This window comes from Aquila chrysaetos, chromosome 23 (genome assembly GCF_900496995.4).
Source record: "Aquila chrysaetos chrysaetos chromosome 23, bAquChr1.4, whole genome shotgun sequence".
Lineage (NCBI taxonomy): Eukaryota > Metazoa > Chordata > Aves > Accipitriformes > Accipitridae > Aquila > Aquila chrysaetos.
Window position 1 is genome coordinate 19685739 of NC_044026.1, and position 22861 is coordinate 19708599.

The following is a 22861-nucleotide window of genomic DNA, read 5'->3' on the forward strand; positions in this document are numbered from 1 at the left end:
GGAAAGAAGAGCTCTCTGTGCTGTGCCCTTTGCACGTAGCTGTCCCCTTTTAATCCAGGATAAGCATGCAAAACAATTAAGATCATTTTTATGGAATGAGATAACTGAAAGGAGAAAGCACGTGCAAAACCCCTCCAGGAATTGAGCTGAGCGTGTTTTCACTAGGTATTTCTTTTGGATTAAGCTGTCTGGTTATATGAGCCAGGAACAGAGAATTATCTGAGAAACACTTCAGGGCACGCAAGGAAAGCAGCTGGGAAGCGTTAGATAGCTCTGGCCGTTTTGGGGGTTGGGTTGGGGGGTTTTTTGGGCGGGGGGGGGATACTTTATTTACAAATAGAATCACAATATTTCTGTCACCCAGCTTCTGTCTGATGAGTGGCTAAAGAGGCTGGGAGTCTTTGGCCTGGGAAAAAGAGGCTGTGAGGGAGGGATGAGGTAGAGGACTATGAAGGGAGTACCGAGGAGAGCGTGAGAAACAGTTGTTCATTTTCTCAGATAAAATTAGCTGAAAACTCTTGCAGAACAAATGGGGGGAATTAGCCATACACAAAATACATGGATGGAGCTACGGATCTCCTCTTTATAGGATGCCATGGATGCTGAGATTTCACAAGCTACCCAGGCACCCAGGCCCTGAGGGCATCACCAGCACTTGCTGCCCCACGGCAGCCCCCTGGGGCTCCCCCCACCCTGCCCATGGCCCCGGACCCCCCCGTCAGCCCCCCGGCACTGCCAGCCCCTGCCCCAGGGATGCCCTAATCCAAACGTCTGCTCTTACGCTTTTGTGTACTGAGGCGCTATCAGTGAGAAACTATTAGTGAATTCAAGTCAGACGGTCTTGCTGGATAAATTGGGTGAGAGAGAGGCTTAGATTCACCAAAACCGAGGGGGATCTAGCTCCAAAGTGCCAGGGATAGCAAAGATAGAGATTGAACCTATTTCATTCTAGGAGGGGATTTGCATTTGCTTCCATCGCCTCTAAAGAATATGTCCCAATAGCCCAATTGGTGGATAATATTTTTCATGTGTTTTGTTCTTTTCCTGCAAGAATAATGAGCAATATTTGCTTGATTTGGATTGAAATCTTTGGGGTTGGTTTTGTTTATTTTCTAGCCTCAAAAATAATAAAAGTAATTACAGCTTGAAAGAGAGAAAAAGCTACGTCTTAACCTTTGCTTTATGAGGAAAAGTTTTTAGCTAGGGTGTCTGGCTGACTAAAAAAAAGACAGAGCTGTGAGCAGAGCTGTCCCCCCTCTCCAGCGGTCAGTGAACAAAGAGAGTAAGCTGGTACTCCCAGGGCCAGAGGAGTGCTTCGCCTTTCCTATGGGATGAATTAACAGACTTAACTCCAAGGAAGTCAGGATATGCTCACACCTTGCGCTCACCAAGGTCTGATTAGCGGAGGAGCAGAAATACATTTGTCACCTGTTCTGAACCCGTGAATATGAATGTAGTTATTTTGGAAAGGGATGTCTATAGTTCTCATCGAGGGACTTGGCAAGGCAGAGGTGCTGCCTGCCAGCTTACAGGAAAAATTAGATATAAACAGTTGGAAGGGACAAAGATTTTGTCAGCCTCAGCCCTCATGCTTGTCAGGAGGGTGCAGAAGTGGAGTCATCTGCAGGGGTGACACATCTTCGGGGAGGACTGGGGAGAGCAAAGCAGCTGCTGGGAGATTCACTCCACGCAGAAGCTCACACCACCAACAGTTCCTGTTTTGGGACAATTATTTAATCAAGACAAAGCCAAGATGTTTCCTGTTCCCCAAAATAAGTTAATAAAAAGTGCAGTTTCAATGACAATGAGACAACCCTATATTTGTCATAGTCATAACATCTTTTTCGGGTCTGCATGAACCTTCAGGATTCAGAGTCAGCGTGCTTCCATGAAACAAAGAGCTGCTTTAACTGCTACCACTGTATTTTTCAGACCACAGAACGAAAAGCTCTAGGGATTTCAAAAGCCCCAGACTCGGCAGAGACTCCACAGTTTAATTTGTGAAGTGAGACAACTGACAGATTAGAAACTCAATTTTACTTCACAGGCGTTAAAGCCATGAATCTAGTCCCGTGTCTCTTGAATAGGTGATGATTAACGAGTTTCAAGCCCTTTAAAAATGCAAAGGGCAGTAGTTCAGAAAGGAAAGGCTTCACCTGGCATAGAAAAGAAACAAGACCTTGTTGCATGGTGACATGACCAGGTATTGTCCAGGTGTGCTACCCAAGCACTCAGGTAGGGCTGGAGTAAGGGTTACCGTGTTGAATGGGGATGTAAGAATTAGAAATATTTCTCTTCCCAGCAACAGTTCACTGCTGTCATTTTAAAGAAAAGTGGACTCCTCGAGGCATCCTAGAGAGCACTTTTGCATTAAATGCCTGTGTGCATGAAAGTGAGTATCCCTTGGAGCAGTGAGCTGAGCAACGTATCAAGGAATGACAAATAATTGTTCGATATTCAGAGAAATAACTCTGGGGAATTTTTATCCAAAGCTAGCAGGCTTCAGGCTGGGACTGCAGGGCAAGGCAGTCTCCATTTTGACAGATAAAGTGCATGTGTTAAGCAAGAAAAAGTGGCTTCAGGAGCATCAAGTCCTGGACCTGTGGCTCTCAAGAACATGAGTCTGAGGGGAATTGAGTGTATCCTGATTTAGGGACACAAGCACTCTCTTTTCTCTCTTCTAGCACCCCTAATCTGCTATTTTGCAGCTGGTTTGTCCCATTTTGCTAAGCTAGTAAAGCAAAATTTATTTCCTTCTTAGTCATCTTGAAATGCATTCATGTCAGTGGAGAGGTAAGAGGACATTCTCTGCATATGCTCCAAAGCTGTATATTACATTTACTAGATTAAGATGTCTGTGGTTTCCAGTTAAGAGAAAAAAAGAAAATGGTGAGAAATGGGCAGGGCAGCTGTGGACCTTTGCACACGACTGCAGAATGAAGAACTGAGTCCTGGGACATGGCTGATCCCACCTAGCAACTGCTGTAGAGCCAAAACAACTTTGCAAGGATTTGTTGCGTCAGACACCTTTCAAGAAATCAGAATTTTCTTGCTTAAACAAGTTGTCTTCTTTTGTTGAGGTGTTGGTTGTTTAGTTCCACAGTTTTCATAAGCAGCCCTGTATCCAGCAGAAACAACATCTTGTAAAGCAATTTGCTGGCACTGCCTTCTCTCTTTCAGAGATGCATCTCATGGAGAGGGAATTACAGCCCTCCCGTGTCTCTCCAGCCCTGCGGTGTACCCACTGGATGCTGGCAGATACCCCTTGGACTTCTGGCCATACAAGGGTCTCCACATGCTCACTTCCAGTAAAGGGTTCTTGTTGCGTAGGCACAGACAAGGGCACCCAGATCATTACATGTGCCTCTTGCTGAGGAGACAGGAGAAACAAACTGATGCAAATTGGTAAAAAAAAACCAAAAAAACCAAAACCTAAAGACGGTGACCATCTTAATTTACATCTTTTCCTACTTTGTGAAATCTCTGGCTCCTTTTCACTAACTCTCAAGTGAGTAGAAAAAGAATTGCAAGAGTCCAACTCTACCTTAAAACACCAGCAAAAGGCAAGATTTGCACAGTATTTGCATTTTAGTCTTATCTTTACTATAGGTCTATTTGAAGGAATTATTCTGTACACTACCCATCTGTAGGCAGGATTGCAAACAAATAGAGTTCAGTCCAAAATTCCACAGTATCAGAAAATCCACAAAATTAGTGCTATCAATTAAAAAATTAATGACAATCAAAAAAACCCATTTATAAACCATTTATTTTTGAGCAAATATCCTATGCAATTGTGGCTTGACTACCATTAAACTGCTAACAAAATAACAGCAAAGAATCTGGTAAAATATATTGCTGACAATCTTTCAAGTCCTGCATTACATTTGGAATGGTTTCAAATACAGAAACAGATCCAAACCTCACCTATATGAGCTTCTTCAGTTTGCATCTTGTACAACTTTTACAGTTTATAACTGGATAAATGTTGATGAATAAAGCTGTAATTTGCCAGTGTTGATCACAATTTATATTAAAATAAATAATCAAACATACTGAGATGGTACAAGCTGAGCATACAGAAATCATCCTAATTACACTTGATCAGAGGTATTCAAGTAAACAGAGTCACACTATGAAATTTCCAGAAGAAAAGCAATCTAGAAGCAACACTCTCACCACCTTCTAAGAGCAATTTTCTCCTGGTATTAGCATTACTCCTATAAACCCATGGGCTAAAGTTACAAAATAAGATGCTTAAGGGTAAATGATAAAACTAGTATGTAAAAAAATGGTTCTTCATCTTCTGAAATATAATAAGCTGGATCTTCAGCTTTCAGATGTGTCACCCAACCAGGGATTCTTCACACTTTAATCTTCAAAAGTTAAGCACTAGGATTGTTGTCTGTTCCTTGCCTGTTCAATGCAAATTCAGCTTAACCAAGATACTGATTTTAGAAGGATCCTCCTTTCCCATCCAAGATGCCTGCTTTTATTCAGCCTATGAAGACCGGTGTCTATTTTTCTTCCCCAGCAGGAGGGAAAGAATATAGAAGGCCATCTTAAACCAGCCAGTGAATTTTTACGTGGCTCAAATTATGTGTGATGAATCGGGTCAGATAAGTGAAGATTTTTAGGTGCCTCTATCACAAGGGGAGTTCCAGACCTAATTGTGTTTGTCACTTTGTCCCATTGGAGTACAATTTAGTATCCCACAAAACCAAGAGAACTGCTCTTGCTGTGTTCGGTCAGCACAAGAAAATCAAACCATCATACTGGATACCTATAGCAAGCAGTCACGTTGTCCGGCTGAGGATTTAAATTGTAATTTACACCAAACATGAGCATCCAGGTAGCATTTGACCTATCCTCTTTAACTTCCCCTATGTGAAAGGAAGACTTGCACCGCACACACCAGCACACTAGTAAACGCCAAAATAAGTTTGTGTATTTGAAGGCTGCCCATCTCTCCACTTACGAGATGAGGACTCCGTCTATCTCATTGCTGGCGTTAACGATGTTGTCACGGTTTTCGCACACCAAGCCCACTCTTGCAGGAGTGTCCACAGCTAAGTGAAAAAGAAAAGAAATTCCAAAAGCGCTGAAGCACGTGGCCTGCCCCTCCAACGCAGGGGGTAGGAGGTAGCCCCTCAGGGGAGGTGGTGGGCGCGCTGCTGCTCCCGGGTGATGCAGATCCATCACGGTCCAGAGCCGGAGAGGAGACAGGGTGGCAAGCAGAAGAGCCGGAGCTTCAGCATCCTCGCTCCCGCATGTATCAGGCAGCCGATATTCCCACGGGAGCGCCCGGGACAGCACAGGGTGGTTTTAACTGCACTTTGGTTTGTGGCAGCAGGATGTGTTTCTGGGAGGGGAAGAAAAACACCCAGTGTTAAAGTTTAGCTGGAGGAAATATTTGTTCTTATGACCTCGGTGGAATAAGAACCACATGTCATGTTTGTCTGAGAGACACATACAGTGAGCCAGCAGCTCAGCAACCGAGCAGGGGGCAGAAATTATCCATTATCTCTTTACTTTGGAATGGACTTTAATTTCAGTATTTTCATTGTTTGTTTTATGACCACAGATTAGAGGTGTTATTGTTACCACTCCCATGGAAAATGCTATGAATGAGGTAGCACCTCTCCAAGAAAAAAAATTATCTCACTCTTAAGACGATCTCTTTTCTTGGGTGGGGAAGGGGGATTTTTTTCTGATGCATGCTGAGAAATGCTTAGGAAATATCACCTGATTTTCAGGGTAGAAAGGGGAAGCACTCAATGCCTGCAACTGATAGCCTGTTAGTCTGTGTCCTTGAAAAATAATATGTTACAAGGAGAAAATGTGTAGTTCTGAAGTGTGGCTCCCTTATGTCTCAAAGCATCAGGAATAAGTGATTTTAATGGATGATTAAAAACTTTCCCCCCACTATGATTGCACCGTAGGGAGCTGCCATCAGCAGTGACCTACTTGCTGCCACAGCAGAAACGCGTGTTTCAGATGCTGGCCTAAAAGCAGATGATTGTTGGTTGGTGCTCATCTATCCGCAGTGTGATATACTTAGAAAATAAGTAACATCTGCCAGAGGGCCTCGCTTGCTTTACAAGTAGGTTCAGTTGGGTTCCCTTTCCTTATCCGTACATTGGTGTGGGTACAGCCCGCACAGATGACAGGCACATGAGTGCTGCTTACAGAGAAAGTGTAGCTGTGCTTAGTACCCCTAATATACACGTGAAGTGCTGTTAGTGCTGGGCTGGGATATGCATTTTTTTTTCTTTGTAAGGGGCTGTCAACCATGAGCCCTCTAAAACTGTGTCAGAGAATCAAGAGATCTATTTTAAAATGCTATGCTCATTTTCTACACTTTCTAGGGGGCTCTCGAGTCATATGTCCAAGCTTTACCATGCAACCATGCAGAATTGTTCCTTTCCAAATGACCTATTTGCTGGGGGTGGTGGCAGCGAGGACTGAGCGAGTCGGTCAGTCCTGTGTTTCTTGGACCCAGGGCTTTACCAGAGACCAACAGCTATCATAAATTAACATTGCAGGCATTGGCAACACTACTGACGAGAAAAGAGTCTTTCCTCAACGAACCTTGCTGTGTTATTAAAGGCACCATTTTGAGCATGAGAGGCTTAAACGTGGAGAAGGAAATGTTTCAGCTCGTCCGGGAGGAGGAGTCCGGCTATTTTTTGATGCTGCTTGTGTCCAAAGCACCGCCTGATGCACAGGCGGCACAACTGCATCAAGGACAGCGGCCCTGGAGAAAGAGCCAGGGAAGAGGTTACACACGTGGTTTTATCACCCCAAAACCGTAAAGCTGAAACAGCAGTTGTGCATCACCGCTCCCCCCACCTCCTGCCACCGGGGGTGCGTGGCCCTCAGAACGCTCAGCAGTGAAAAGCCAGACCTGCACCCACCAAAGGACATCAGCCCGCCTGCGGTTCAATTCAAGCCTAATCGCTCTCTGTCATTACATGGCTGCAATTAGCATTAGCAGCATCAGTCTTTCCCTTTTAAGCTTCTCTTAAATAGCTTCTCTTCACACGAGCGTGAAGCAGTTTGTGTTGTCTGATATTGTCCCATGCTGATAAGTACAAGCCCTGCTGAAGGATCTGTGGCGCTTTTTTAAAAATCTAAGTATAAAGGCATAATACGCTTATTTGGGTCCCTTATCCTTTCCAGGAAGAGGCAGATCCCGTGTGACGGTTTAACTGCGGCACCTGTCGACATTCAGCCCCCCCGGCGCGTCATCTGCGCCCCGATGTGCCACACGGAGGGGCGAGAAGCACGGAGGGTCGCGGGGGGTTTTGGGGGGCAGACAAGAAGGGGAGGGGGGGTCAGCAAGCACGGACAACGGGGGCTGGATGCTAGGAGTGGGGAGGAGATAAGAAGAGCCAGCGTGGAAAGCAAGGGGGAGGTAAGTGAGCTGGGAGGGGACAGTTTAGGTGCCACCTGCGGCGCCTGCCTGCTGGGCGAGTGAGATAGCGGTCACCAGAGAGCTGCAATGTCAGTGGTGGTGGGCTGCACCAAAAAATGCGGTGAGGTGGCAGCTTTTAAAGCTTTTGAGACTTCCCTCACGCAGGAGACCACATTTCCAGGAGCTCTGCAAGGCTGAACGCCGCCGCACTGTTGGAAGGGCTGTGCAGGGGGCTGCAGCCTTCTGCTGGGCGTCAGCAGATGAGTTAGTCACCCTGTGCTTGGGAACAGAACAAGGCAAGCCGATGTTAAATGGGCTATTGCACGTGGGTTTGGCCATCCTGATCCCACAGATAAATGCCCTGCCTGTAAACATCTCATTATAGAAGCTTCCATTCAAAAAAAAAACCCCAGAACCCAAACCTAAAGACTTACCAAAGGCAAGCGTTGCCACTACACTGAAAAATATTTAGCAAGTGCAAGCATGCTCTTCAAAAACACAGTGCATTTTTGGATCATTAGCTCATTCTCCTGCCCACGGGTAGGACCCTCCCTGCAACTCAAGCAGGGTGTGAGTAGTCCGGCAGCACGGCGAAGTCCTGGGGCGAGGGGCTGCTGCCCCCCGGCATCTGCGGCTTGGGGGGAGAAGAGCCGTGCGTGGGAGCAGGGCAGGAGAGCAGCAGCTCAGCTCTGCCAGTGCTGAGGGGACACGGGGCTGGGGGGGACTCTTGATCCCCGCAGCACATTTCCAAACCTCGGGGTGGAACCAGAGGGGTCACGTCTGCACCACTCTCCCGGGGTGCAACCGTTTAGTCAGCCAAAGAAGTTAGACGTCAGCTGTCCATCAGGCATGACCCTACTCAGAGAAGGGCATGTTGGAGAACATCAGAAAAACAGTATTCAGCAGCAAAAGGCCCTTCAGGCATCTATCCTTTCTGATTTCGATTGCTGAATTTCACGTAGCAAAGTTCCTTACTGCCCGAGCTGTCGGCTCTCGGGTCAGCTCCACAGGGTGTGCCTGAAATATTTTTCTATATCTCAAATAAACAGGACACACGTGGTGCCACGGGAGTCAGGAGTCTAACACAGCAGGAATTGGAGCTCAGAAAGATCACCGCTCTGTGCACCGTAGATTAGGCTGGGAAACCAAGTATCAGTTGCTCATGCATAACATGCGCAGCACAGTTGTTTTCATGCTATTATTTTCATGTTACTATTTCAAGCAGGGCCTGATTCATCACTTTGTTATTCCAGTTTTACCTTGGTGTAAATCTTGTCATGACAACAATCACATCAACATGTAACTGGCATAATAGAGTCGTGGACCACACCATCAGCAACTTGTGCAAAATAATGAAAATCCAGATTATTTAGTAATGTGTATAGTTTACTGACTGAATAAGAACATCTAAAGAAGAACATAAGTGCTCCAATGAGTAGACACTAGATACCTTATTCTAATTTTCCTTGAGAATGGTAAGTAAAATTTCTCTCCATAATTCATTAATTTATCCATAATCAATAAAGTATAATGACCTGGAACTATTTCATTTAGAGGTACAACATAAGCACTTCCTAAAGGTTAAGCTTACAGTTTGATACTGCTGGATTATTCAGCACATAACGTCGGCATTTAAAAAAAGCCTAGTGTATAAATGTATGTACAAATATATATTCATTATATCATTCCTGTGCAATTTTCCTTAATCCCCACAAAAAGCCTAATATAGAGTCTTTCACTTTAAAGATACTTTTGCACCTACATAAGAGCTTGGCCCAACAATAAAAGTAAAGGGCAGAGAACTAGAAGATCATTCTTTCAATATATACTTTTTTTTTAGTATCACATGCATTAAAAATTTTCTGGTTGCAATTTTGCATTTATGCTGAGACCAGTATCTGGCACGCACCTGACCATCAGCATACTGTATAACCAAAGACCCCAGTCCTAGCGCTCATTACCTAGCCTCAACTCCTGTCAGAGGTGATTTGCTGCCTGCATTTGTCAGCACGCTCCAGATAGATAACGCTCCTTGGTCTACTCCCATCTCAGACACAAAGGAACTGAGAGACTCCCACTGACTTCAGTGCTTTAGGTAATCAGAAAAAGCTACCACTAATTTCTAAGGAGCATTTTGCTGTTTTTTTCACCCTAAACTCTATTTTGCATTGTATTGCAAGCTCCATCTGATTGCTCCCTGATGCAGTAGATTCACAACTTGGAGGTCAAAAGATGGGTTATTGTTGTTACCGTTATCACCGTTAGCGTGCCACTATATTCTGACACTAGAAAACATAGTGTCCCTATGCTGGAGAGTGGAGGTAAGCTTAGTTATTCTCAGTTCTATAGTGCTAGTAGCATGGAATAGCATAGCCTTTTACAGTAGTTTGGGTGTTTTTTCCCTAACAAATCCTGAGTGAACGAATAAAACAAGTGCTAAGTGGTACCTTCTTTCTGCAGGAACAGTCGGCCCACAGGACTGCCAGGTGGCACCAGTTCCATCGGCCTCTTGCTTTCATCGTTCTTCACCCAAATGTCCGCTCCAAAGTCAATCAGCAGTGTCACCAGCTCTGCACTGCGATTCCTGGCGGCTGCGTGCAGAGGGGAGTCCAGGCCCTTGCCGCTGTTCACATTTGCTCCTGAACACCAAGAGAAGACAAAGAATAATGACTACACAGTAGCCTATTTCCATCTCCTGCACTAGCTGCTATTTCTTTGAATAATCCATAGATGCTGTAGCATCCACCCAGAGGTGGATTTCCTTACCCTGGGGCTTGGTATGACAATTTGCACATGCACTGGTTGAGGAGGAGTGGGGCTGTGACTGAGAAAATGATCCCAAAGTAATCGTGCATGAGGAAGTCCTTCATCCAACCCATGGATACCTTCAAGCAGGACAAAGAGGTAGTTCCACCTACGGCCCACCTTTGCTCCCCATCCCAGTGCCCCATTCCCTTAAAATACATGCAGGGTTTCAACCTGCTCTGTACCAGAGGCTTAAGCTGGTGGGATTTCCAAATGCCAAAGTATTTGTTGGGGAAAAAAATGTGAGGATGGAAAAGTTCTAGAGGCCCTTGGTAGAGGAGGATATAAGCAAGCACCCCTGATGAGTGTTCCCCCATCTGCTATCCTAGGCTAATGGCTCCTAAAACACCCTAAGAAAGGTGAGCTGCAGAACTAATTCAAAACCATTTATAATGTTTTTATAGTACACATCCTCATATATAGAAGGCAGCAAAAAACAAAATAGCAGAAAACAGAAAGTAATAGCCAAACATTTAATATTTAGATTAATTTGTGTTTGACTTCTTCCAAAAAAAGATCACTGTGCTAAAAGATGATCACCCACCTAAAAGATGATCTACATGATGTTTGCTTGTTTTTTTCCAAAGCAGCTTTGTTGGTCCATTGTTTTTGTACTAGCTACGTGGCTACTTTAGGTTATATGGCCCCTTGGGTTAGAAGAGTTGCACTACTGTAGATAACAAGAAATGGCCTTGTATAATTATCCAAGCGCTCAGACTTATAGCTAGGTTTGTTTGATGCAATGTATGTAGTGCTGAATGTTTTTCTGTGTTGGAAATGTTTCAAACTTTTTATGAACTCAGCGGGAATTAAAACATGTTTGCAGAAATACTACATAAAAATAATTGAATCAATTGTTTTGGGTAAAGAGGGAGGAAAAGAAGAAAAGGAAAATTTTTCCTGCCCACTTCAGATAACTGCAGCATCACACACAGAGACACTGGAAAGGATGGTGTTTGTTCCAGGCACCACCAGCCATGTGAAATCCAGGATCACCCATCATTTTGATGGGAGTTGTAAAGCCAAGTTCCTGGGTCAAGATGACCCTGGTTACCCTGCTACCCCTTTTAACCCAGGGCTGCCATTAAGAGTGAAACATCTCCAGGTCCCAGAGCAGGAGCTCCTCTAAATTTTTGATGCAAAGAGAATCCAAAGATAGATGTTGCAGGAAACAAAAGCACACCATCCTTTAGTTTTCTTTTTACCTGACTCAAGAAGCTTCTTGGCACAGTTCACTTGCTGGTTCTCACAAGCTACATAAAGCGGAGTACCCAGATGCTTGATGTTGTGATCTATATTTACCCCACGGGATGCGAGGAATTCGACACATTGCACATGACCTTAAAAGGGATAAAGGAAGAGTCAACTCACAGAGATGAGGCATTTTTTTCAGCAAATTCTCTATTGCATGAGTGTAATTTGGCAAAGATTCAATGATTTGTCAAGAGATGGTAGTGTAATACTTTCATCCACTCCAGTGTTTCCAACCTGGAAAACGGGAGCTGCAAAGCCACGGTTAGCAAAACAGGCAAAAGCCCTCGCATTTTATCTGACTCATTTCAGATGTCTACCAAAGACTAGTCAAATCACGTTGTGTTTCTCTCCACTGCTTTTGAAGATAGCCAGATGACTCCCCCAGATGTCCACATGGTAGGGGGCTGACTTGGACAACGCATCTCCTTCCAGATGTTGCCACATGAACTCAGAGGTCCTGAGAGCCGAGCTGAGCTGCCCTTGGTGAGCACCAGGGGTGGGAGGAACTGCACCACTTGTGATGACACCGACCAGGAAGGTATTTCACATGACCCAAATCAAGAAAATGATCTTCTTTAACTCTCTCTTCCACTTCAACACGCTGCTAGTAACATGGAAAGGAGTGCTGATGCCTGTGGGGTTACCTCTCTTAGCAGCTTCATGGATGGGGGATGCCAAGTCACAGGGCGGGTGTAGGCTGGCTCCGTGCTGCAGCAATAAATTCAAGCAAGCCACACTGCCACTGACACAAGCACTGAACAACGGAGTGTGCCAGTCGACAGTAGCTCCATTCACCTGGGGGAAAAATAACAGAATCAGGCTTTTTTTTTTTGCCTTCTCAGTATTTCAAAATTGATGAAAATTATCCAGTTTCTCAACAGAAAACAGGGTCCTCAATACTTTTTATTTAATTCCTTGCAAAAACTGCCTACTGCTTCTGAAGATTACAACTTTTCATTAAAAAGATCATTAAAAAAATCTTTTTAAAAATTGCCCCCAAGTCTCTCCTCCTGCAAAAGAATGTTTAACCAGTGTCGCTCCAGGGTCTCTCGGGAGTTAGTTACCAAGTTAAATGTGTGCCCATTTCTCAGTTATCTCAGCTGAAACACACCTGCTCATAGCCCTCTCCTGAAACAGTCCATTTTTAGCTGAAAGTGTGCAGCCTTCGCCTTTTTTTTAAATTTTAAACTGAAAGGTAACATCTGTATAATGAGTTAATTTTCTTATTCACTCTAATTTCGACATTAGCTTGAAAAGTGGAGGCCATGAGACACACCCATTTCACCATTTTACTTGCATGTTGTTTCCATTCTCTTCCCATTTTATCATCAGTTGATCCTAGTAGTCCTACACCTCTATTTAAGACTCTGCATATTGACACCAATGAGATTAGTGCGTGCAGAAAATAAAACACGCCGTTAACTGTTGCAGGATTATAAACCCTTTGTAAGAGGAACTTCCCCTTATTCTTTCAGTAAATGATGAGAACACTGCACCTTCATCTAAAGAATAATAACAGTTTTTTAGATCTGTGCTTTTTGGATTGCTTTATTAAGTGCATTTTATAACATATGTACTCTATGCAGAGCTAAGTAGAGAGTGTATATCAGTGGTATGCTGGCATAAAATGTCCATCGTACTCACCTGAGCACCATGTTTTAATAGGACACTGGCACAAGCAGCATGACCCCCTAGGCAGGCTTCATGAAGAGGAGACACCTGGTCTGCTGTAACAAGATTAACATCGCTCCCCTGATGAAATAATGGAAAATATCATTACAACCAACTACCAAAACCCCTATACAAACAAAAAAGCCCCACCCTTTCTAGCTTCAAATATTTATGTAATCAGACCTTCCTCCACTGCCTGGAGTTACTCATCTCAATAGGTAAGCAGAGAAAGAGGCTGTGATGCTTTGGCTGGAGTGGATACTGGCACAGCACACCAGAGGTCACGCCTTCTACACACTGCTAGTCGACGCAGAAAGCTGTAGGCAGTGGACTGTCCAATGGGACAATACAGACATCCCTTTAGGAACTCAGCATGATTTTATTTCTACTACACCATGAATAGCAAAATCTGAAATAAAAAAAAAAAAAAAAGACAAATTGCTGCTAGAGTTCTTGGCAGGGACATGACTGCTGCCTTTTTACATCACTGCTCAAGCCTTCTGACCTCCTGCCTGCTGAGTCTGTGGTTGGTTGACTGAATCGAATCCTGAAACGCTTCTGAGGTGTTTTCTGCTCTTTGCAGCTAGGCACACTGAAGGAAAGCCAGCCCCTGCATTAGAAACCACTGGTTTGATTCTACACGATCTTTTGTTTCTAGCAATCTTGGTGCTCCAGAAGGTTAAGCTGGAAGAGTCTCCAATACCTCTTCCCGCTCCATCAACTCCTCCACAGGCTAAATCCAAGAATTTTGAAGAAACAGAGCAGTGAGGTTCAGAAATCGGCTCTCCATAGCTCGCCCTGCCCTTCTGCAGCAGGAACAGGGGCCCCAGCTACCCGCAGATGTGTGGGTGGCTGAACTGAAGCCTCGGCCGGAGCCTTGCCTGGGTCCTGAGCTGCCCCCCACCCACGGCACCAAACGCTGCTTGCAGGCGCAGGAGCTACAGAAGGAATCCCCCAGCCGCCCGGAGACCCCAGCAACCGGGGTCTCGTTACCTGCACCAGAATTAAAGTATGACCCAGGATATTTTGGCACATCACCAGCTTAGCGCACAGAGCTTGCGCTAGGCAAGGAACCACTTATAGGAAAAAACCCATCTGTTACACACAGATTTCACCGCATTCTAGTCAACATGACTTTCTCACCCTGAAGGTTTCACAGTAAAGCACAGACTGCATTTAACCACTGAAAAAACCCAGCAGAGATCATATCAACCCAGCGGAGGGGTACCTGTTTGATGAGTTTCTTCAGAGTAAGCAGACGCCCGTGGATAGAGGCATCGTGTAAAGGAGACCAGTCTGAAACAAAGTCTGTATAAAGAGAAAGACAGGAAAAAAGGCTAACAACTCAGTGGACTGTTTCATCAGCGTACTTTACTTCAACTGCATGACCCCAGCAAACCTCTCTTCTTCTACTTTATTACTTGAGCTGCCAAGCTTTCCTTGTAGCAGCTGCCAGGAGAGAATGAGACAAGAGGATGGCTTCTCTCTGGGTGTGTTTTTAACTCATACCGTGTTGGCGCTGAGCAGCTGTGCTCCCCTTCAGAAGACACGAGAGGGATTTGCAGAACATCACCTTGCTGTGATGGAGCTTGTCCCTCACTTAAATTACTTTCAGTGCCTTGGAAGCTCATCAGACTTTACCAATTAGCTCAAAAGGACTGTGTTTTGAAGAGGGTATGGCTGCTCAGTCATTTGCCCCTGCTCAGAGCTGGGCTAGAGTCAACAATACCTAACAAGAGAAGGTACCAAAGTACAAGGAGATAAATTGTGTTACCTGTTGATTTTGCCTTTCAGTTTTCAGTGTTTGGTGTTAGCCTGTGCAGCGGTGCATTTTAAGTAATAGCTGTATTCTCTGAGTTGTTGAAACCACAAAGTGAGGTACAGCACTTATATACCATTTGCAATATTACAGGTTTTATGGCTTAGAGCCAGCTGACAACAATAATCCCTCTGGGAGACTACCTCCTTCAGCACTCATTGCCTCAAAACCCAGTGTCTGGTCTACGTCAATGGCCCAGGTTGCCTCTGGGAAGGAAGAGATGCATTTCCAGAGGGCGTTTCACCCAGCTTCTTTTGGAAATACATTTTGCTGCTCTGGAGATATCTCACTATCCTTCCACTAACTACAGAGAAAACCCCAATGACCAACTTGGATGAGTTGCTGAGGTTTTCAGGACTATACTATATCACATGTGTGGAACAGGATGCTTAACAGTAAGAAGTCCGCCTTCAGCAACAACACCTAATAAACCACCATAATTCTTTAAAATAATTTTTACAGATTAGCTGATGTGCTTATACAAGTGCTTATACAAGATCCACAGATCTTGTCTCAGGTATGAACGTGCATGGGAGAGCTGAACCCCTCCTGGCCAATGTCCTGCCCCTTCTGGCTATGCCATGGTGTGCTGGAGTGGGGTGATCACCGACTGTGTCAGCTGTCGCCCAGCCTCTTGGGCTATCGCGCTCTCACCTTCGAGTGTGCTCAGTAAAGGACATCAAATTTAAACAAGATCTAGTATAGCGAGACTTACAATGGCTTTGTGATTGAAAAATTCTGCACTAAGTAAATCGTGACCTGAAGATGGTGGTATCTGAAATGTGTTATCACACACAGAAGATCTTTGCCTTCGTACCTATATTAGGTAGGGGGGAGACTGTGCCTGCAAAAGGTCTGCTATAGATTTATAGTTATTCTCTCAAGACTCTTTTATAACTGTGCAATACATTTGTCTAGAGTTGTTCGTATAGGTAAAAGGATATTTCTGCTACTACAGTACACAATTTTTGAGCCACTTGACGCCCATCACAATGCTTATCTGCATAGCACGCTTTTGCAAATATGTACATATTGCATCTTATCAACTCTGAAAAATGGCCCATCGATGGACTAAACTACGGTAAATTTTAGTGTTTCCCTTCTTGGACACAAGCAGCGAGTCAAATTGGTAGTAGTCACACACACATCACAAGAGGGAACCCAACTGGTCCCCGTGATAGTTCTTATTTGAATGAAGCAGTTAAAAAAATCTAGCAGAATAATCAAGACTTCACCTTCTCTTGTGAGAATCCTTCCCTAATAATGCTCCAGCATGCTCCTGGCTCACAGGACAATCCCATTGACATCCTGGAAATAACCTCAGGGTGGGTTTGAAGCCTGAAATGGGGGGTGAGCTTGTGGAACAAGGCCCTTAGGAACAGGGCTGTCATCAGGGATGATTGGCCGAGCAGCTGATTCATGATTTTCACCATTTCTCCTCATTTCCCTGTCTCTGGTTATGACTGCTACCTAGTTAGGGGAAGGGAAAGGGGGAGGGCTTGTATAAAACACTAGATCGTTCATTGGTTTATATTTACTTGATCTAAGCTATCACTGGGCACCCCTCGGACAAGAAAGGAGGTTTATTTTGTGTCCACTGGAGACTGACCATGACTAGAGACAGGACACAGATCTGGTGGCTGGAGGTTCTGTTACCTGGTCAGTATATCCTGCTCAAAGGTTCAGTTAAAATGACTGGCAATCAGCTTTGAATTCTGAAGGAGAGATGCCTTGGAGATGAGGCTGGAGGGACCATCAGCCCCGGGGCTGTGCCTCCTCCGAGCACGGGGCACCATCTCTTTCCTGAGCTCTCCTGGGGAGAAAGCTTGGCACCTTCTCCTGCTCTTGGCATGTATTTGTTATAGCTGTGGGTTTGGGTCTTTTCCTTCAGATCGTAAGTTTGTTGGCAGGGAACTGGGAAGGTGTTTGGTGATCTATTGACCGTGGCCTACAGACTCGGTGTTTGGTGGACACTTTGAAACCTGCCATCTATTCCACTGCTGCCTGTGACTATGAGGCACTGTCAGAGACTGTGCAGACCAGGTAGGTAAATCTGCACTGCCAAGTAAAGAAAGCCAGAAGGATAATTCAGCATTCAGCTTTAAGCAGGTGAAGATGTGAAGGCAAGTCAGTCTGCACGATTTGGTCTCAAAGACAGAAATGGTCCCGATCTCTTTTATTTAGCAGTATAGAAATGGCTAACAAGATGAGACTCCTTGAGTCAAGTGATCTTTTCCAGTCTTGTATTACTTTCACTATGAAAGCCAAAGGGAAAAAAATGAGAAACTGAGAAGCAACTCAAACATCACAGGCACAAAAAGATTCATCAACTCAGATGTAATTCATATTTGGGAGAAGCCTCAAAATTAGAAGGCCAAAATTAGAACCCCAATACAGCTTTATGGGATGTACCAAGTACATGAAATGAACAGAGGAATGAACTCAGGAAATGTAGGTAATGTACGTCAATTAGTTTGTAAAGAATATTGTATTCTTTGTTATTAGCAACATTTGAGCTCTGCCTGCCTCCCTCTATGTTCCATGAGCCATGTCCCACAACAAACACATAGTTCCAGTAAGTTCACAAATATCCTTTGGCTTTAGCAAATGAACAGCCATTTCCAGAAGCTGTGGTTCTGGTCTCATAAGGACAGCTAAACTATGCTACAATTATTAAAGCACAGTATTACTAATTGACTAAAATAGCTTTGCTTTAAGTGATGTGTGTCAAATGATGCTTATCTGACCAGTGCTGTTGTTCTTGCTGATCCTGCCTGTGTTACCATTTGTTGTGTTTCCTGGATCCGTAAAAAGCTTTTGATTTTCCCCTTTAGAAACTAATGCCATTGCCCAATCTGCATGAGTTGCAAGGGAAGCATGTTTATAGTAATTCTAAAAATTTAGATTGAGGAACAAGTTTTCTGAGCTGCAGCTTGATCTTTTATTGGACAAATACAAGCAGGGTTTTGTGCAAACTACCAAGTTGTTATATCATCATGTCAGCATTCTGGTGACAAAGAGGGAGGTGCATGGTCATACCATCACATCCATGTGCAGAAATTATCCATTCAGTGCTTGCTTGAGAAAAGGCAGGTTTCTACTGAGAGCCTAAAAAGAGCCAGACCAGACCATAGTCATCTATAGACTAGCCATTAGCTTGCAATTTTGCCAAGTCTTAACAATGAATTAAAAGATTGACCACATAAGTGTCAAAAATAGATGTCAGTGGAAAATAAAAAGAGGTATGTGCCAACACGTCATAATCCAGCTGGGAATTCTGTACTGAGAGGAACCAAGACTTTCATCCTAAATGGAAGTGGAGGCCTATGGTAGCTTCACACCAGCCTTGGACACATCGGGCAGAGGGTGCTTAAAGGCCTGTCTGACAACTAATTGCCACGGCTTACTTCCAAATCTGCTGCCGTGAACAGCATGGCCCCAATCTGCCATCTCTCCTATCCTAGCTCCGTCTGCAGCAAACACCTCCACCCTGAAGCAATGCTGGGGAGGCAACCTCCCTCCAGGGGAAGGCAAATCTCCCTGCTTCCTGCACCCTGGGTGTCACCCTTTGCAAACCACAAAGTCTCTATTTTCTGCCTGCTCCAGGCTGGAACTCGTGTTTCTCACCTGGAGGAGGAGGGAGGCTGAAGTGGATGTTGGGGCCTCACTCCCCCCTTCTGCACAGCACAGGAGGCACGCCGGCAGTAATATAAATGATCAGCATTTATACCATACACAGGCTTTTCATTGAAGCCTAAGCAAATGCCAGTGCTAACTGGCCATGGACTTTTAAAATCCTGAAATAGTGACTTTTAAAAAAGTCCTCAAAACACTTTGCCCACCAGAGCTGCCCAGTAAGGAGCAAGGCTGGTGTATGTGGGTGGCACAGCTGCGTTCACTGTATGTACCACCACAGGAACAAGGATTTCTGATGGCCAAAAATATGTACAACTGCTCTTTCACAGAGGAACGAGACTGTTTATCCAAATTTGAAATTTACCCACACCTTAGCCCACAGGCAAGCCGAGTCAGGCCTCAACAGCTTCAACATCTAGACATCCAAAAACTACTGGCTTTCAGTGGCATCTAGCTCCCCTTTCACTGCGGAAAATCCCAGCCAGCCCAGACGTTACATTAAACCTCTGGTCATATTTGATTGCACTGCCATCACTTGGGCATGTGAGCGCTGGCAGGGTGGCGTATACAGAGGGAGCCTTATAGCAATAACCACACAAACATGCAAACCCTGACTGCTCCCTGTGGACAACAGAGCATTCATGGGACCTTTCTAGAAGAGCACTCATTTTTGTGGTGATGCTGAAAGTATCTTTTTTCAGCCTCCGACCATGTGGCGGGTGTTGCATACTCCGTGCCTGTCCCCAGGCTGGTTTATTTCCACGGTGCAGCTTGCAAGGGGCTTTGAAATCCTTTCAGTGGAGGTGTGCTCTTGCATACATATTTGCACACACATATGCCTACGGCATTATATATAACAGTATTACAAATGGTATTTTTCATATTCTAAGGCTTTCCCCTAAAGTTCGTGGTACATGTAGCCTGAGCCACATACTTTCCTGCTCTAAGTTGCCAGCAGAGATTATTGACTCTGCTAAGCAGTAAGCAGACACAAGAGGAATGGACTGAACTCTAATTTTTAAAGGACCAAATTATCTCTGTGCGGCAGTGCAGCATGTGGGCTCCCTCCTTCCAGCCTCCATTTTGCTGGAGCTCATCTCCAGTGTGGACCTGGTTCAATTCATACTGTTAATAACATCACCATCCTGTCCCTCCCACCCCAGCCTTAGGATGTACATACGTGACATGCATGAGGAGAGGCAGACAACACAGCAGATATATTCATCATCTTTGCGTTGTGGTTTTAGGGTCTTAATTTTCTATTTGGTATGAACGGAAGCATCCTGAGCAGCCCAGGAAAGGAGTGAGGACAATGTAAAGTCGCATTATCTTAATTTACCTCATTCCTTCTGCACGCGCCATAAGCTGAAGGAGTAGCTTCTCAGAAAACAGAGCTGCAGGGAACACACCCAGCTAAAGTGTTATGTGAAGTTAAATTACTTGTCTTTTGTCACCGTGTCATATTTTCAACGGTTCTGGGGCAGACAACAGAGCAATGATCAGACTGAGGCCATTTGTCTGAATAACTGTTCACCGGTGACCACAACGGCATTTGTCACAACTGACCACAATGCCCTGGCCATTGCAGAAGAACCTGCTAGGGCTGGTGGCTCAGCCTGGGCAACAACACTTAGGTCTGCTCATCTGAAAGAAAAAAGAAAAGGAAAAGGATAAAGGAAAATGGGAAAAGGAAAAAGAAGAAGAAAAAGAAAACAAGGAAGAAAAAGAGAAAAGAAAAATGAAAAGAAGAAGAAGAAAGGAGAAAGGACAGGAGGAAAGGAAGGAAGAAGGAAATGAAAAGAAAGAAAAAAAAGAGGAACTGAGCCAGTGCTGAGCTTCCAGCTGGCACTAATCTAAGTCAAACACGCCACATTGCAACTTCTTTTTCAGCATGCTGTGGTTCAAGTGCTGCATTTGTTTCTGCTTGTACAAACTGCAGTACAGAATCAGACACTCTTTCCTGTGATACATCAAAAAACCAACCAAAAATTCAGTATCAAATAGGAATAGCTTATTAAAATCCCTTCTGAAGTGCAAGGGCATGGGGACGTTTTGTGGGACCGACTGTGGACCTGCCCTGGAAGCAGGACATCGGGAGCAGCACGCCACCGTAGCCTGACCCTGCCCTTTGCCACCGCCGGCAGAGGTGAAGGCTTGTGGCGAGGCAGGAGCGCTACTTACCCCTCATCAGCGGGTTTGATAGAGATGTTGCAGATGCCTGGCCTCCAGCTCCTTGCAATTTGCTGGCGCTTTGATTTGTTCCCTCATCATCCATCTCAGCCCCGTCTGTCCAATTTCTGTTTTTTCACTTCGCGGTTGGTCTCCAGAGTTCAAATTCCATCGTCCCGGCGAGCCCCCAGCAGTGGGAGTGATCTATTAAGCAGACTCTGCACGCACGAGTCAAACAGACCTTGCAGCAGACTGGGATGTGGTGCCGACAGCACTTTGTGCAGAAACTCGAGTACTTGGGTTGGGATTTAACGAAACGGCTCCCTGACTGCCCTGGTAGGCAGCCAGCGATCCGGCGAAGCGAGAGATGTGCCTGATGTCACATCCTCTCCAACACGGCACCCAATCGGGGCGCCCGCCGTCCGTTTTTATCAGGAAGGAAATTCTTCGTTTGCCAAAAAAACAAGACAGAAAGAGCCAGTTCAACTAGTTGAGCAAACTCTGCCTGCAGGGGATTTGCAAAGAAAACCTGCAGAGATACGAGCGCGCACGCGGGTCTGCACCGCTCCCAAGCAAGTTGTTTGCAGGCAACTTCGCCGCGTGCCTCTCTGGATGCTGTAGACTGTGCAAAACCACCCCTCTTATCTGCCAAGCCCCGACCGTATGCAAGAAACGGAGGGCTGAACGCCTGCTGCACAGCAGCGATCGCGGCATACCCTACGGATATTGAAAACACATGTCTGGGGAGCTGCGCTTCCCACCGGAGGCCCTGTGTTGTCTGCATGGCATGGAAATCGCAGCCCTGCACGGGCTCCTTTCCTCCCCCCCCGGTTCAATCGATTTCACTGAGTCACGGTCACACCAGGAGTTTCATATCTGAGCAGCGCCCTTTTATTTTTAAGCAATTTCTCGGTCTAAAACAAACATCAGGAACCTACCAGTGAACAAATGGCAACATTTTTTTCAAGAGGACCTCCACCTCATTTCTCTGGGTGTGTTTGCAAAAATTCTGTTCTCATGGATCATCTCCATTTGCACTTCTGTCCTTCCCAAATTAGTGTAATATACAAGCGCGAAATCCTTTTTCTGTCCCTGAATATTTGCCCATTTGTGTACCAAGTTGTTTTGGGTTTGTGTGGTGGGGTTTTTTGGCAGCAGGGTAGGGTCCGCAGGGCCGGCTCCTGTGAGAAGCTGCTGGAAGCTCCCCCGGCTCCGAGCGGGACCCGCCGCTGGCCCAGGCCGAGCCCGTCAGGGACAGTGGAAACACCTGTGGGAGAGCAGATTTAAGAGGGGAAACCTGCAGGGAGTGGGGGATTGGGATGGGAGAGGAACCCCTCTGCGGGTACCGAGGTCAGGGAGGAAGGCAGGAGGGGATGCCCCCGCAGCCCGCGGTGAGGCGGCAGGCTGTCCCCCCCAGCCATGGAGGGGAGCGGAGGCCGCCCAAGATGGCCGGGGCTCTGTGGTAAAGCCCGCGCGGGAGCAGGCTGGGACTGAAGGACTGCAGCCCACAGAAAGGACTCACCTTGGAGAAGTTCGTGGAGGAAGAGTGTGCGGAGTCCTCCTCCCCCTGAGGAGGAAGGAGCGGCAGAGACCAGGTATGACGGACTGACCCCATCCCCTGTTCCCCTGCGCCGCCGGGGGGAGGAGGGAGAGAGAACCGGGAGTGGGGCTGAGGCGGGCAGGAGGGAGGGCTGGGGGGAAGGCGTTCGCAGGCCGGGTTTTACTGCTCAGTGTCCTTGGTTTGGTTTGATTGGTACTAAGTTAAATCGATGTTGTTCCTTCCCCAAGTTGAGCCTGTCTTTTGCCCGTGCCCATGAGTGGGGAGTGATCCCTCCCAGTCCTTGTCTCGACCCACGAGCGTTTCTTTACATTTTCTCCTCATCCCGCCGGGGCCGGGGGAGAGGACTGAGTGAGCGGCTGCGTGGTGCTTTGTCACCGGCTGGGCTGAAACCACAGTACAAGTGCAAGTAGGCAGAACTTCCATGCAAAAGTCTACACCATGGAAATAAAAATTAAGTTGTTTTTTTTTCAATTTGTCTGCTAGGGAAGAATTTACATTTGTGTATTTGGACATACAAAGTTGCTAATCC

At 45.7% G+C, this 22861-nt stretch overlaps 1 protein-coding gene across 1 annotated transcript; it reads right to left on the reverse strand.

The window, feature by feature from the left end:
- Window positions 1–3752: 3752 nt before the first annotated feature.
- Window positions 3753–21352, reverse strand: ASB9 (ankyrin repeat and SOCS box containing 9). Its single transcript, XM_029999065.2, is given in 8 exon segments — window positions 3753–5313; window positions 5316–5362; window positions 9865–10056; window positions 11428–11562; window positions 12121–12271; window positions 13121–13228; window positions 14376–14455; window positions 20784–21352. Coding segments are annotated over 8 exon segments (1146 nt in total). The 5' UTR covers window positions 20878–21352; the 3' UTR covers window positions 3753–4974.
- Window positions 21353–22861: the final 1509 nt, after the last annotated feature.